The sequence below is a fragment of the Porites lutea genome, chromosome 5 (assembly GCF_958299795.1).
Source record: "Porites lutea chromosome 5, jaPorLute2.1, whole genome shotgun sequence".
NCBI lineage: Eukaryota > Metazoa > Cnidaria > Anthozoa > Scleractinia > Poritidae > Porites > Porites lutea.
Window position 1 is genome coordinate 17,111,539 of NC_133205.1, and position 15,910 is coordinate 17,127,448.

General features: G+C 38.1%; 1 protein-coding gene across 1 annotated transcript; it reads right to left on the reverse strand.

Annotated features, from left to right (window-relative positions):
- Positions 1-765: 765 nt before the first annotated feature.
- Positions 766-6,225, reverse strand: LOC140938704 (acid-sensing ion channel 2-like). The gene is made up of 5 exons (XM_073388205.1): positions 5,855-6,225; positions 3,550-3,607; positions 2,929-3,005; positions 2,084-2,159; positions 766-1,223 (listed from the first exon to the last, which is right to left on the reverse strand). Exons 2-5 carry the CDS (start codon positions 3,550-3,552, stop codon positions 1,038-1,040), a joined length of 342 nt encoding a protein of 113 aa, XP_073244306.1. The 5' UTR covers positions 3,553-3,607; positions 5,855-6,225; the 3' UTR covers positions 766-1,037.
- Between the last annotated feature and the right edge of the window lie 9,685 nt (positions 6,226-15,910).

Sequence of the window (15,910 nt, forward strand, 5' to 3'; positions counted from 1 at the left end):
TCAACATCGCAGCGTACATTCTGTGGGGTTCCGGTTGCACAAATTTCAATTATTGATATGTAGATATGACAATTTTTATTTTATAGGGCATTTAGAAGACAGCTTTTCCACACGCCACTGACCATACGAATAAATACCACGGAATGGTGATAATAGAATTAATTGATAGTAAGTGAATGAAATGCAATGAATGACACATACTGATTGTAATAAGTAAACGAGCTATATGTATTGAAGCCAAGCTGTATAATTAAGACCACACTAACTTAACATTGTTAAATAAAAAGATACCACCATTGAGAAAATTAAGTGTGTCTGAAACGAGTCCTTCTCCTATAGTGAACTATAATTTAAATTAAACTATCAGCTACGTATTTTTCATAACCACCTCGGTCCGAAACATATGTCAAAAGAGAAAGCTCTCGTGGCAACTATGCACAGCCCACTTGTTTTCTTGTGTTTGTCCAAAGGAATGTAAGGCTTGGCTCACATAAGTGTATATTTTAATGAATTATGTTTCTCCCCCATTGTATGATAATAGCTAGCTGCGACTTGCATGCAACACTTAAAAGTATGATTGGTAAACTGAGTCGGAAGAAGGACATTCGCCCAGCTGAGAAAATGTGGCTTTAATGATTTGGATTCAAATTATACATTCATCATATTATAATGATGATCCTCCTTTTTTTCAAAACTTTCAAAGCAAGGCTATATCGATATATGATATAGAAAACGTATACCAGTGTATGTATCAAAGATAGCTTTGTTAACTAGTCTACGGGTGTACAGTGATGATTTTGTTTGTTTTGTTTTGTTTTGTTTTGTTTTTTCTAGGGTACATTTTTTGTTTTCATTTGCGGAATTATTTGATTTGACGCATCAACTCTTGATAGTTATAAAGTATTGTTATTTACATGGACTAATAATTATTAATTGTTATCATAAATCGTAAATAACACAGGAGCTTAAGGAGCTTAAAGAGATGGTAGCTGCCAAGGCAATCCACGTAACGCGCAATCCAATCTCCAGCGACTCTACTACTTGTTCTCAGCTGCTTGCTTGTTAATATCTCCAGAGTGGTTTATGTCCTCTACTTCGTTGGACAGTTTCTTTGAGGGTCGAATAAGACGCCATAAAAGAGCGAGGAACTCAACTAGCGTGATAATAGACACTCCAATGCAGAGGCCAAGTTGACCACCAATGGCTCCCACCAAAGCTGCAAACTGCAAGTAACGAACAAAGGTATAAGTGTGGTGTTTTCTTGTTTGTTTGGCTTTGTGTTGGTTTTGCTTTTGTTACGGCAGGAGTAACTAAAATGCAATAGCTGAAAGTGCGTTAATTTTCTCAGGAAATCTCGCAATTATAAAAGTCTGTAAGCTTCTGTTTCGGTTCTGTAAATGTGAGCTCTTTGTGAAACAAGAATAACAGCAAACTGTTAGAGTCGAAAATGTAATGTTCAAATGACAACAAACATAAATGGAAACAAGCTTCCCTTGAGGAAATCTCGCAATTATAGAAGTCTGTAAGCTTCTGTTTCGGTTCTGTAAATGTGAGCTCTTTGTACAACAAGAATAACAGCAAACTGTTAGAGTCGAAAATGTAATGTTCAAATGACAACAAACATAAATGGAAACAAGCTTTCCTTGAGGAAAGATGATTATACATATTACATAATGTGCAGGTAAAGTTATTCAGAAAAGTGGACCAATTGTTTATTGAGTGTGAAGAAAGTCCTTGATGCCTCTAAATTGTGAGTTATAAACTATAAAGATTGCACTAGAAGGCAATTGAGTTGCGGAATTTTTCACAGGGCAAATCTTCTTTCAGCCACTTTTTTAAACACAAGGTTTAAACATAGAGGATTATGCAAAGTACGTTGCATCATCATCATCATCATCATCATCATCATCATCATCATCATCATCGCGTCATCACTTCATTATTATTTATTGAGTTAGTTTATTTATTTATTTATATTATTTATTTAATTATTTATTTTTTGTTGCAGTAACGTAGATTGTGACTATATGTGATTTTTCGTAGTGTATGCCATGATATATCTTGCCAACAGGAGACCCCCTACCGTCATCGCCTTTTTTTGATCAATGTGTTCGACCGTCATGGACGCGTAGTGGATGTTTACTTGTGCCATGTTCTTCCTGGAAAATGAAATCGTGCAAGTACCGTAAATACTCTATTAATTAAGCCCCTCCTCTCAAATAAGCCCCACCTCCTTTTCAGGGAAAGAAAGTTAATTTATTCACCAACTGAAAGTTTGGATTTGTTTTTGATCCTCGCTGCATGCCTCCATGACCTCCAACTTCTTGTACTTGAGCTTTTCCACTTTGTATTGTAGTTCTTTATAGAGAACCGATGCCATCGTCTTCGCTGAATTAAGCCCCCCCCCCCCCTCTCAAATAAGCCTCCCGTCTCTACTAAGCCCACCCCCTCTCCCTCAAATATGTTTCGAATAAATAAGCCCCCCGGTAGATTTAATAAAGGATTTACGGTACTAGGGATAGACAAGCATTGCTGTTCTCACGTTTTCTGACACCACTAGAGAAACGTTTTTTTGTTTTTGTTGCGACTGTTTTACTGAAATAAATAAATCCCAATTCTCTCTAGGCATTACATGTTGCTGTTTAGTAGCAAACTTCATAAGTGTCGTCGACGAAAGAAAACTTTGGGAATGCCCGTAAAATTCAATAATTTCAAGTCTCTTTTCTGTGGGTGTCTCCTCATCTTGCGACTGCTGGGAACTCGAACTTCTTGTCTACCACTTTCAAACAACTGCTATTATCTTTGGAAACTAACTGTGGAAAAGATATTCCTAACCAGGCAAAACTGAAGGGGGCATGCGAGGTGGGTGGGGGGTGGTTTGCATTTCTATCATATATGACCCTATAAAGGTTTCATTGAAATTCTTACCTGGCTGATTCCAAATCTTTCACCACTTCTTTCACACGCCTGGTCCCAGTCTTATTCAGGAGTCCCGACAACATTGGCTGCAGGTGAAAAAATCATTTGTACTAATCATAATAAAAGTAGGAAAAAACAGGTGGATCTTTAGTTATTCAGACGTTTATGCGGATAAAAGTTTGCAGCCATGCAGGCCGTCGAAGGGGCGGAATAGAAGCTGACAATTGTTTATTTAAGAAACATTTGCCGCTTCTGATCCTGTTTCATACGCTTTTTGCACCATAAAGGGCGAAACACATTTTTTTGCGGGGAGGGAGAGGGATAAAAAAAAAGGATTGACCTCGCGTAACTTGCATATTTATGTACCGTTTCCTATAGCAAACGACTGCCATCAAATTTTGTAAAAAATGTGACTAAGGGCTAATTAAATTGCTAATGAAAAGAAAAGGTTCTGGCGCAGAATCGTGTTAAAAAATAAAACAAACAAATCCTAACCTTTCACCTTTTTATCCCCGTTGTTAGAGATACCCTGGGTTTGCTCCAGGTTTTCATTTAACCCTGTTCGTTTGGTTTGTCAATAGCTTTATATTTAATATTGGAATAATACACTACACACTAGTGCCGTCTTACCATGTGTTCTTTGGAGGGCCAAGCGGACGACGAAACACCCGTTAGAAAATGAAATTCCCTACAGACAGACATTTGAAATCACATATTAGAGAGCTTTTCCCTTAAAAAAAGTTAGAAAAGAAAAAAAGAAAGAAAGAAAGAAAACAAAGCACAGTTATTCCTTAGTATCACATTACGCATCCTTTCCAAGCGATTATGGTCACCTATCTTATGTTGATATTATTATTGTTGTTGTTATTTTAATTTTAATTTTTTAATTTGCTGTAACTTTCTTTCTAAAATTAATATAGACTAATCCCTAGTGCGATGAAAGAAAAAATCGTCGGAAATGTTTTTAAAGCATGTACTCGTTACTATTATCATAATTATTGGTATGTTCATTTAAGGTGGCTGACACAGTTTTGCGGGCGGTCAGCGCTAACTCGCGTAACGGCGCGTGTTTTAAATTAGACAACGAACAAACATGGCGGCGAAAAAAGCAATGGTGCACAGACGACGATTTCTCAAAATCTACTCGTTAAAATTTTGTGATATTTGGCGGAATTGTTACTTTTATTTTATTTTAAATACTGAGAACTTTAAAATGGAAGTTGAACGGACGAATTTTGTGACACATTTAATAATTACAGTACAATTATATCGTTGATTATCTAAAAACCTGTTCGTTAAAAATTTGGTCAAATAAGTTTCAAATGGTAATGATTAATTATAGTAAGCTGTGTGCAAGTTTATAGGAAAATCTAATGAGCGAATTTTATGTAAACTGAGCTAAAGTGAAATTTTAAGGTTGTATTCAATCGTTCATGTTGGCATGGAAACCATGAAAACGTCAAATTTTACCTGTCAATCAAAATCTTTCATCAGTTTATTTTTCACTTGCCAAGTTTCAGCTTGTGAGCTGCAACCTTTCCCTTGCCATAATTTGGCAAATGGCATATACTCACAAACTGCCAAAACCGTGTTCAGACACCTTAATTGCTGCTGCTCGTAACGAGCATTATTTCATTTATTTTAAAATTTAAGTGGAAATTTAAATCTCTATCAGGATGTCTCTATCAGGGGGGGGGGGGGGGGGGGGGGAAGAGACGAGGTCTGGGACCGAGAAACGATGTTCTCACAACTTGCAAAGCGGTCACCCCGCGTGGTGGTCAGCGGAAAATTGCAGTACTTTTCCCACAGTAAATATTTTTAGACTTTTTAGAAGCAAGAAGCGACCGGCAGAGGAAATCAGAAATGTTTACTGAAAAAATAAAAATTGGAAAAAATAATATCATGCATCTTTGTTTTCCTTTCATATCGTATTTGTCTTTCGGTACTGAAATTGCGGGGGAAACCGTGTTAGATCTTAACCAACAACAAGGCGCTCGATCGATTTATAGGTTACATCGTTTTTGCCGGGTAAGGATAACTTGATGCTGATAAAAATTACTGGAGAAAGTGTCAAATTTATCGGAAGCAAGTAATTCAGAGAGCTTTATAAATATGAGCTTACAGCTCTACATTCATAACTGAATAAACATTCACACTTCATAACATTTCACTTCGTTTATTACGATCAGTCAACACCTTGAATCCAAAGTTAAAATTCAAAACGATCCTAATAAACAAATCACAACTACTACTGAAAGCTCTGCACCTTGAAGCGACTTTAACTTTCCTAAGGTTTGCAGCAAAACACTGCTTGATAGCTCAACTCTAGCTCTTCGGCGGTTCTTATCAGCTGTACGGATCGAGCTATATGTTGCATATTCCAAACTCCGCAGAGGGAAATTGTTTAACAGAAAAAGAAAACCACACACTATGTCTGGAAAGGGACATAAAATCAATAAATTTGCGAATTACCAAAATATAATCGTGAGAAACAGTCCCGCCTTCGATCGCCACGTTATTGTTTCTTCTCAAGACCGTTGATCTATGGATTTTTACGTAATGCGCATGATCACTACACAAATCCGCTGGCAAGACCTTTGCTGATCGCTTTGCAAGTTGTGAGAACATCGTTTGGATTTCATTTAAGAGAATGTATGGGAAGTAGCTTACCCCCCCCCCCCCCCTGGTCTCTATAAATAAAGTTTTTACAAAAACCTCAGAGCAGGTTCTATTTCAGGGGAATGACCTTAACAGAGCTTACATAACGAAAACGGAACGAGGCGTAAGACTTCAGAGGTCCGTTCTCAAGATATTAAGAAGGCGTCAACCATGCTCATGGTTTGATAAAACTCCCGAGACGGGCCTCGTTGGGTTCTAGAGCTTCTTAATTAATTTAAGCACTTTTTTTGTGTCTTAATACTTCTTTTGAACTTACTTGCAGTTGGGATGGCAAGGGCAAGCGTCAAATTTTATCTTTAGGCGGGATTTTTCGATACATTCAGCTAGGGAAAGATCACACCAGATGATCTCAAATATTACATAAACGTTATTAAGAAAGATTTTACCCTCACATGTACGCCATTTGTTTTGTTCATCCTATCTGTTTGTTTTTCTTTTTTCTTTTAACATCTATCTGTACATACATATACTTGAAGCTTGTTTTTGGATAGTATTTTATCCATCATTCTAAGCAATACACTGAGTTCCTCGTTCAGCGGTAACGATGGATATGGTAGTGGTGATGATGATAATGGTCGTGATGACGTATCTTTTGCTTTTCTTTTTCTCATATACTCTTGCATTATTCTTTTCACTTTTTCGTTTCTGCACTTGCACGTTCAGCCTTATCTCTCTTTATCCTATTTAATTATTATTTTATATGTTCTAAAGAAATTGAATGTGCTTAGTTAAATTGTCTTGCCCGATGCCAGTATTTTATTTATTAATTAGGTAATATATTAATTTTTATAGATGGTCCTATTCATAAGCCGTATTGGCTTCTTTGGGCTCCCTTGCGTCATCTTCTTTTTTTGATTTTATGTATATACATACAGCAAGGATCCCAGAAGTGTGACTTTCTGTAATTAAGTCACATTCTTTCATGCAGAAATTAACCAATCAGAAGTCGAAGACAGTTTCCAGCTGGCTTCTGACTGGATTAAATCTGTACGAAAGAATGTGAATAAATCAAAAGCAGTCACACTTTTGGGTTCCTGGCTGTAACTTATATGGCAAAATGATAATAAAACTGATAATAAAGTCGTCTGATGATGATGATGATGATGATGATGGTGATGATGATGATGTTTTTTTAGATAAGGATAATGTTTATGTAAAGTTAAAAACGATAAATGAAGTATTAGAACATCACCTGACGTTTCGTTTAAAGGATCGCAAAGTGGTTCTCCATGCAAATCCATAGACACGCAACCACAATCTTGTTTTATCTTCGCGACAATACATTCTCTGAGACAGATCTAAGGGTGCAGGGAAAAAAAACAATGGATAGAAATCGTGCCTTTCTCTACTTTTCAGGGGTCCGACTGTATTTTAAGACTAAGATGGATCCTAGAATCCTTATTTAACATTAGATTATGCAAATATTACGAGATTAGGCGCTAATTGAAGGCCATTTCAGCAGTAGGAAGTTATGTCCTGCATCACAATTCATTGCGTCAGCAAAACAACTCCTCGAAAGGGAACGAAACTGGAATAAATAATTTATAAGCTTGAAGACTGAAGAGTCCTGCAGTGTGGAAATATGTTGGATGGTCTCTCAAAACAATTTTTACTTCCATTCATAGCGTACTACGAATGAATTTTCTTGTCTGTAATTTAGTTTCATTATCCCACTAATTAATAAAAGGATAGAAAGCATTGTTACGCAAAACGTGATTGTAAACTTTGAAACAAAATCACTACATAAAAAGCGGGATATAGAACTTACCCACTGATTATGTTTACTGCTTTGATTGCAATGTTCCTTGTTATAAGGATAGTCCAAACGAGATACATATTGCTGGAAATTTAAAAAAAGTGCAAATTTGGGTGAACACTTATCCTAGGAGCCAGGAGGGAGAGGTAAAGAGAAAAAAAAGTAAAATCAGTCAATCAATCAATAACAGCCACCGTTGAGCCAACCCCTACTTGTTTATCGGCCAATGAAGCATTTCCAAGGAAGTGGTTCTAATCAATAATATGTGTGCTAACTGAGTGTTTGAGGGCCCTCTGAGGTTTTTCTGAGTTTTATGCTAGACGATTAAACATTAACACCTGACATTTCCAGTAGCTGTTCGTTTATCCTTCACGCGCATTTTGAGATGAGTTTAGTGATGATAAGTTACTATGGTTACGAGATATGATGTCATAAGTAGCAGGTGGTCACGCCATTGAAAATGTTTTTTTTTTTTCAAATGTTTTCAGTTATAAAAGTAAATCTTGTAGATGAAACGAAGCTAAGTACTTATTTATGTGTTATCTTTCATGACAATCGCACAAAATTGACAAGTCTCGCCGTTTTTAACTCATTTCTAACTGTTGGTAAAATCCAAGATGGCGACCATGTTTGGTGACATCACCGCCCACCCGCAGCGCCAACGCCCATAAATTATACCTCATTTTGTCGTGAAGATCAAAGGCTTTCCAGTGAAGTACCGAAATACCGCAACATATAAGAAAATTAAACCTCTAGGGAGGGGTTCCATCAACCCACCCCCTCCTTAAACCACAGAGGGGGTATGACTTTCCATTTACGTCCGAGGGTTAAATATTCGACTCGCGCACTGTTAACCGAGATGTGCGGATGGTAGGAAAGTTGACATGGCTTAAAACAACATTTTAAGCGACCTCTCATGTAAAAGAAATTCACTGTCCTCTCTCTCTTCGTAGGCTAAAGTCAATTGAACGAACAAGTAAAGAACGAGAGTTTTCTTTTTTCTCTTTCTTTTTTTAATTCTACTTTGTTTTGGAATTTTTTGTTTTGTTTTTGTCGGTTTTTAATTCTATTTTTGTGCTTTTGCTGTACTTTTTGCTTTTATAGCTAGCTTTAACAGTGGTTTGACTCGCAAGCGTTAAAGGGCTATGTCACGAGGAGTTAAACTGTTACTTTAGGTTAGTCCTGTGAAAGCAAATAACGAGATATATGTTTAATTCTTGTTCTTAATGTTGATGCTGCTGGTTGTTTTTTTTTTTTGGCTTGTTTGTTTGTTTTTTGTTGTGCTTTGTGTTGTTACAACCCAATTTCATCGAAAGGATATGGATAGATTAATCGCCTTACCGCATTTAAAGAGACGGAGACAAAAGATCCGGGGGCAACGTAGATCGGGTTTTCTCCCATGGTGCTGGATTTAGTTGAAGGCAAATATACCGATACGACTGCACCAACCGAGTCAGCAAGTGGACCCACGTACTCGACAGCGTCTATAAACAACGTCACTTTGAAACCTGAACAATGCAAAGAAAAACAAATTAAGCGCACCATACGCCCGGAATAGACTTTTGTCATGTGGCGGCTATTTTGTCTCAGGAGATTTAAAAAGCTGTTTTTTATGCACGGCTCTCCTCGTAGAGAGAACGAGGCTAGCGTGCATAAACAAAGCTTTTTATAATATATAGATTTAGCCAGGGCTAAAAGCGAAGCTCCCATTAATGAATTTATAATTTAAATCAAACAATAAACTTGTAATCCACAAATCAGTTAACTTAATGGCACATATGTGACTTTTTAGGGAAAGCTAAGGCTAAGTGATTTTAGAGTGAAAAAAAATCTTTCATCGAATTGGTAGCCGGTATATATACACCCAAAAAATAGCAATCATCGTCGATCACATTTAAGAGCCATAATAGCTCTTGATCACAGTAGATTAGGCCTGGAAAACGAATTCATGGAAAAAACAAATCAGGCCGAATTTTTTGCGTTCGACAAGTCTACTTAAAAAATCTTGCCAACAACTCTGGGAGCGTGTAAACCAACATTTCATACTTTTTATGCATCACATCTGAGGTGAAACAGTAATATGAGGCGCTGTTTTTATCATACAGACCTCAGACAAAATGCAGTATTTCACAATTTTTCAAGACAAATTGCACTCATTCAATATTCAGAACCGTACGAAGCACACGTGGGCTTTTAGCAAAACCGTTCAAAAAATTTCCAAAATCACCTATACGGCCAGCCGGTTGTCACTTTTGACAAGCGCCAAATTTTCAGTGAACATTAAAAGAGTTACGCTTCAACATAATAAAGAATTTATTGTTTATTTTTTTTATTTATTTAATGGCTTTATAACGATGTACAAACGCGCGCATTTTGAGTACTCCTGCAAGCGTTGTCTGTGAACGACTGAAAACAAACAGCAAAGCAATTGCAAGAGACTACTAACAATCAATAAAAGAAATGTAATTCGGTGAAACATTTACAGAGACAACAATTTTCATTCACGAATACAAGTATTAAAGCGTCTCTAAAAATCCTGAGTCTTTACGCTTAAGCCTAAAGCTTTTAGCCGGCTTCCTGGTGTTTACTGTTTTCAGAGATGAACTCGAGGCAAGAAAATCGCTCAAAGCTTTCTTTCTACAGTCAAAATTATAACTAAATACTCTTCGGAACGTTTTTTCATTCTACATGGGGAGAAAAAATATCGACTAAAGGCTTTTTAAAGCTCTGTAAGCTTATATATACTAGATCAGATCATTGTCTCAGATCTTAATACAAACGTGCATAAATTAGCCTCATAAACTGCGCTCGACTTCATGAAATTAGATATAAAAAAACAAACATACACTGTATACAATAATTACTCAGGCTTACCATTCGAGATGCAGCTCTTTTAAGCTATCAAGTAAGGCCAGAATGGCTTGAGGGACTTTTCAACCCCGCATCCAGCAAGGTGAAAAACGAAAACGATGCATCCGAAATCGGATTTCCAACTTTGACAACCGGCGCATTTCCCAACCAAAAATTCAATAAACAAACCAGCCATGAATCAAAGAAAACTGTTGATAGCAGCTGTATTTCATTTTAAGCATCCAGTGGGAAAAGACAGTAAAAAACATCACAAGTTGACAAAATACTCTGTCAGCTTCAGCTGTCAAAGTAAACAAGGTTTAAGATGTTGTATAAATTTTCTGCATGAACTCACCTGTCAAATTTTGACCAATCACAGCATAAACATTGGACGTAAAGCGTGACCAACGCGTGACTATGGTGAGAAAAGTGAAAAGCCTCTGTCTTCCCTGCTTGTATTTTTAAATGACTGGCTGAATTTTCGCGTCCGAGATCAGTTTGAAAACAAAAGGTTAATAACGCGGGGCCATAGTGACATTAACACAACACTTTCTGTCATCATGTCATTATGTTGCTGCCGTTCTCTTTGCCTTTGTATTTCTCTTTCGCGTTGCCTTTGTCTGTTCATTCTAGCTCTGTCTCGTTCTGCTTGCCGGCGTTTTTCACTATAATTTTCTCTCCTTCTTCTCGCTCTGACTCTTTCTACTTGCCGACTTTCTTCGCTAAAATGTTGTCTTCTTCTTCTACTTCTAACGCGCTCTCTTTGGCGATCGTCTTCGCTTGTTCTACGGGAGTTGACTCTTGCTCTCTGTCGTTCACCTTCTCTTTGCTCTCTGCTTAAAACCTGTCATCTACACGCTAAAATCTCTCTGCTGTTGTTTGTTGACATAATAGCTTTCGTAAGTTGTAATAAAAAGTTATAAAGGCTCTGTCGAAAAATCTTTTTGCTAAGTTGCTTTGAAATTTCTTTTTTCAAAACCAGTTGCGCGATATAATTGCGCGACGTTGCGCCATGCGATTTCCCGCCAAAAAAATCTCTACTTTCCCCTACCCCAAGAGTCGATGCGGACTTCTTTCCACTACCCGGAAAGTCAGTACGGACGGACGTACGCTGACGTCATAACCAAAATTTCTCGGATGGATAGTTTCTCTTAGTTATGGTGCTCCGCTCGCGCGCGCAAGGAGCTCCGCTATAAATCTCCTGAGACAAAATGGCCGCGGCGTGACATATGTCTATGAGCTTTCACAAACTTGGTAGCTACCTTACGTTGTGTTTGTAACATAATACTAATCTTTTACAATATCAGAGCTAGAATCAATTGTATTGCACCCCTTAGTTTAAATGGGGTTGTTGTAATCCCCTTCCCCCTCCTGGAGGTTTTGCTTTTGCAAGGTGATAGAAATGTTGGTTTCGTGGGCAATAGTCATGTCAATGAGAAAGCAGGTTTTGTTCTAGTATTAATGACGGAGCCACCTTAACCTTTCATAACCATCAAGAGTATTTCAGTTTTCGTTGACCTCTGGGTCACAAACGTGACTGACCGTTTAGCCATTACCTTCTTGATGACCAGAGCGTTGCACAAATAAATTGCTACTGTTTATCGTGAAGCAGTTTCCATACTCCATGTCAAAAAACTGAGAAAAATCCCTTGAAAAAGAAAGAAAAAAAGGTTCAAAATACATCTTTAAGGTTTAGTGTTACTTAATGCAGGAGCTAACATATAAAAAAATCCCCGGTTCCCGATCGGATCTCTTAAAAAAGGTATAAACACTGAATCCGAATAAATAATAAAATAAGCTGCGATACAAGTTGATGACAGACTGATAAAACAAGGGGTGAAAAAGTAAGCAAAATTTTAAAAGAACAACTCTTCTATGTGGACTGAAAGCAAGCAACAAAAACGTAAAGAGATTGAACGTTGCATAGATTTGAAAACATTCGATGGAAAGTCTGCATATGCATATACGTCTAGCTTAGGTGTGATACTCACTTGTGAGAACAGCTGTGGATGTGTCCAGTTCCAGGGAAGATGCAACTGGTTATGAAGTCCTCTCCTTGATGGCCGACTCTCCAGGGATTCTCTCCATATATCGATAACACATTTGAGATAATGTGGCTCTTAAATTTTCTGAAATCTTTTTGAAAAGATGGTTGAACCTTTCACTTTAATGTCTGAACTTGCCCCAAACCTGTTTTTCAAAGCGAGGCTAAGTGCGAATTAAGATATTGATATAAAAACGATTTTTAGTGCATATGCAAATACAACATATTTTCACCAGAAAAGTTTGCACTTAGCCTCATTTTGATGGTGAGAGTTTTTGGAACGCGGCAATGGCCTAATTTACACTAAGGCCAAGGCCAAACGTCGAACTTTTCATGAGACGAACCATGAATGCTTTGGATCGTCCAACATGTTCTATTCGTCTGCTACAGACGGGTAGAACGTCTGAAGATCGTCTCTGGGACAAGCGTCGATCTTCACACGCGACCAACTTACAGTAACTAATGAATTAAGAGTTTGTTCCTATTTAACCTCGTTCGGGAGAAAATTTATTTGAATCGCTTTTTGGTCTCATTCAGTTGATTGGTGGCCCCCATTTCAAGTAACATGATGCTGATTGAAAATAAAGGTTTTGTTATGTGGATGTCGCTACCACTGTCTACAAGAAGTAAATCCGTACGTTATTCAAAAGACAAACCAAACGATCTATGACATGGCGTTTTTCGTATTTGCTCGTGTTGCTGTGCCTGTAATGCCCGTCTTTCACCAACACCAGCACCAGCTGTGTTTACTTAGACAGTTTTGTTTTGTAGTTATCAACATTGAGCGATCCCGCCTTGTTTTTATTATTATTTTTTTGATTTTTCTTTTTTTCACGTATACACTCTCGTAGGTGCGTGCAGGTAGTTACGCTTCTAATTACTAGCACTTTCGAGAGTCTATTTTTGCTCTGCTCAACAGATCTCTTAATAGGTATCATCGTGAAAATATTCACTCACCAAAGCTGTCGTTTGTGCTCTTAGCCTCAAAATCCTCCTGCAAAAATATAGAAGAGGAAAATTTACTTTCCAGCGTTTACGCAACGTTCTTGCTGAAAGTAATCATATAATTTGTTGCAAGACTACTCTATAAACTACATGTGGGCTTCAAGCGTCGGTAACTATATATTAGCGGGGCTCCCGGGCACGCAAAGCGCGCGTGGCACAGAGCTCCATACTCATGGAATATGGTCAACCTCTTTTCGCTTGGTTGGCGCGTGATTGACCGAGCGTACGCGTCTACGGATTGTACGGGTGGGGTAGGGGAGGCTATCAAAAGGAAGGGAAGGGTGTCTCAGGCGTGTCTTGGCAAGTCCACATCTTTTATATAGGACATTGACAATATGGTCAATTGACAGCTGTCAAAACAGGATAGCCACTGACCAGTATCCCATGACCATATGACAGGCTTATGTGTCAACTCATCGAGGTGACGTGAGTTATGTGGAAGCTGTCCGCTGACCAGTTAATTGCTTTACTATATCGCGAACAATGTTCAATCTCATACTTTCTACCTAGTTTGGGAGCACAGGAAAACTGATAATGAACACATATTGGACATCAATGTTTTGATCAATTGACAGCTGTCAAAACAAGGTTTCCGCTGACCAGTATCAATTGACCGTATCGCGGGCTCAAGTGTCGACCCATCGAAATCAAGTCTTTTTTGAAATTATCTGCTGACAACTTACTAGTTTTCAAGTGTTCGCAGGCTCAAGTTTATTATTTTTTTTATTCATATGAAATACATTGTGTTTATGTGCCGCATATTTAAAATCTTGATTTTAAACTGACCTCGGACGCGAAAAATGAAGCCGGCTGTTACTGGCCGGGAAGACAGTTACTTTTGACTTTTCTCACCATGGTCACGCGTTAGTCACCCTCTACGTTCAATTTGTATGCTCTGATGGTCAAAATTTGACAGGTGAGTTCATGCGAAAAAATTTATGTAGCATCTTGAATCTTGTTTACTTTGACAGCTGAAGCTGACAGAGTTTTGTGTCAACTTGTGATGTTTTAACTGTCTTTTTACACTGGATGTACAAAATGAAATTCAGCTGCTATCGGGAGTCTTCTGTTATTCATGGCTAGTTTTTTTATTGGGTTTTTGGTTGAGAAATACGTCACTTGTCAAAGTCGGAAATCCGATTTCGGATGGCGTCGTTTTCGTTTTCACCTTGCTTGATGCGTAGGAGGGTTGCAAAGTCTGAAGCGATACTGGCCTAACTTGATCACCTTTCAGGAGCTGCATCTCGAATGGTAAGCCAGAGTAATTATTGTATTTGATGTTTGTTTTTTGTATCTAATTTAATGAAGTCGAGCCTAGTTTATGCGGGTATTTAGTTTATACACGCGTGTAAGATTTGAGACAATGATCTGACCGAGTAGCAAGTTTGATATAAGCTTACAGAACTTTAAAAAGCCTTTAGACAGTTTCTCGCCGCAATTAGAAAGAAAACGTTCCAAAGAATATTTAGTTATAATTCTGGCTGTAAAAGAAAGCTTTGAGCGATTTTCTTGCCTCGAGTTCGTCTTTGAAAAAAGCAAACACCGGGAAGCCGGCTTACAACATAAACTTAAGCCTTAAGCTTGAAGACTCGGAATTTTTAGAGGCACTTTAATACTTGTCTTCCTGAATGAAAATTGTTGTTTCTGTATATGTTTCACCGAATTATATTTGTTTTATTGATTGTTAGTAGTCTTTCTTGTAATTTTAATCGCTATGCCGAGTGTTTTCAGTCGTTCAGTGAACATCCCTTCCGGGAGTACTCAAAATGGCGCGCGTTAAAAAGTGTGTATAAAAGTGGGACGGGGACAAGGGGACGGGGACATCGGGACGCGTGTGTGGGGACTTGAGGAAATCAAGTATGGGACGCGGGGACGTCAAAAACAGGGATGCAGGGGACGCGGGATGTGAATGATTATCGCAAAAGTCGGAGGTAAATGCGATATCTCTTTCTTCGCGAAAATGTGCTATTTATGGTCAACATTAGATTCCATCTTCCAAAACCACATTGGACACCTTCTGATGTTTACACAAAATATTTCTTTTTATTAATAGGAGTAAGCGCACTGACTATCGTGATTAGGGTTAGGGTTGATTTCCAATGTCGCGTAATTTTTCCATGCCTACGTGCGTAAAATTTGCGTTCGCAAATAAAATAGAGGCAATGTATGGAAGGTCGCACGTAAGCGTAAAAGTAAAATCTCGCTGAAGTTCACGTTTATATTTTACCTTCATCTTATTTACGAGATTAAAATTTACTTGCGTTAACGTGCATAGCCAAAAACGCGTCAGTGGAAATCAACCTTTAAGTACTGTTAGCAAGCATTTACTGTTAGGTTTCCCACTAAAAATATATGTAGAACAAAATAAATATAGCTACAATAGTTGAATCCCCCGTGGTTTAGTGGTACAGGCGATGGATTTCGTAGTTAGCACTTCGGGATTCGAAGCTCGCTTATGCCACTAAATTTTAAATTTGTTTGGAATCGAATGCTGTCATTCTACATAATTTTTGGCGACCGCAACCCACCTTACCCTCCTTTGGGCTCCAATATTCCATCAGTAAGAAGACCAGGACAAGGGTTTCACTTTCTTCTACGCAGGGGGTCTTCGCCGAGTCCGTCGCTTCGTAAACAGGCATGGAGGAACCCTAAGGAAG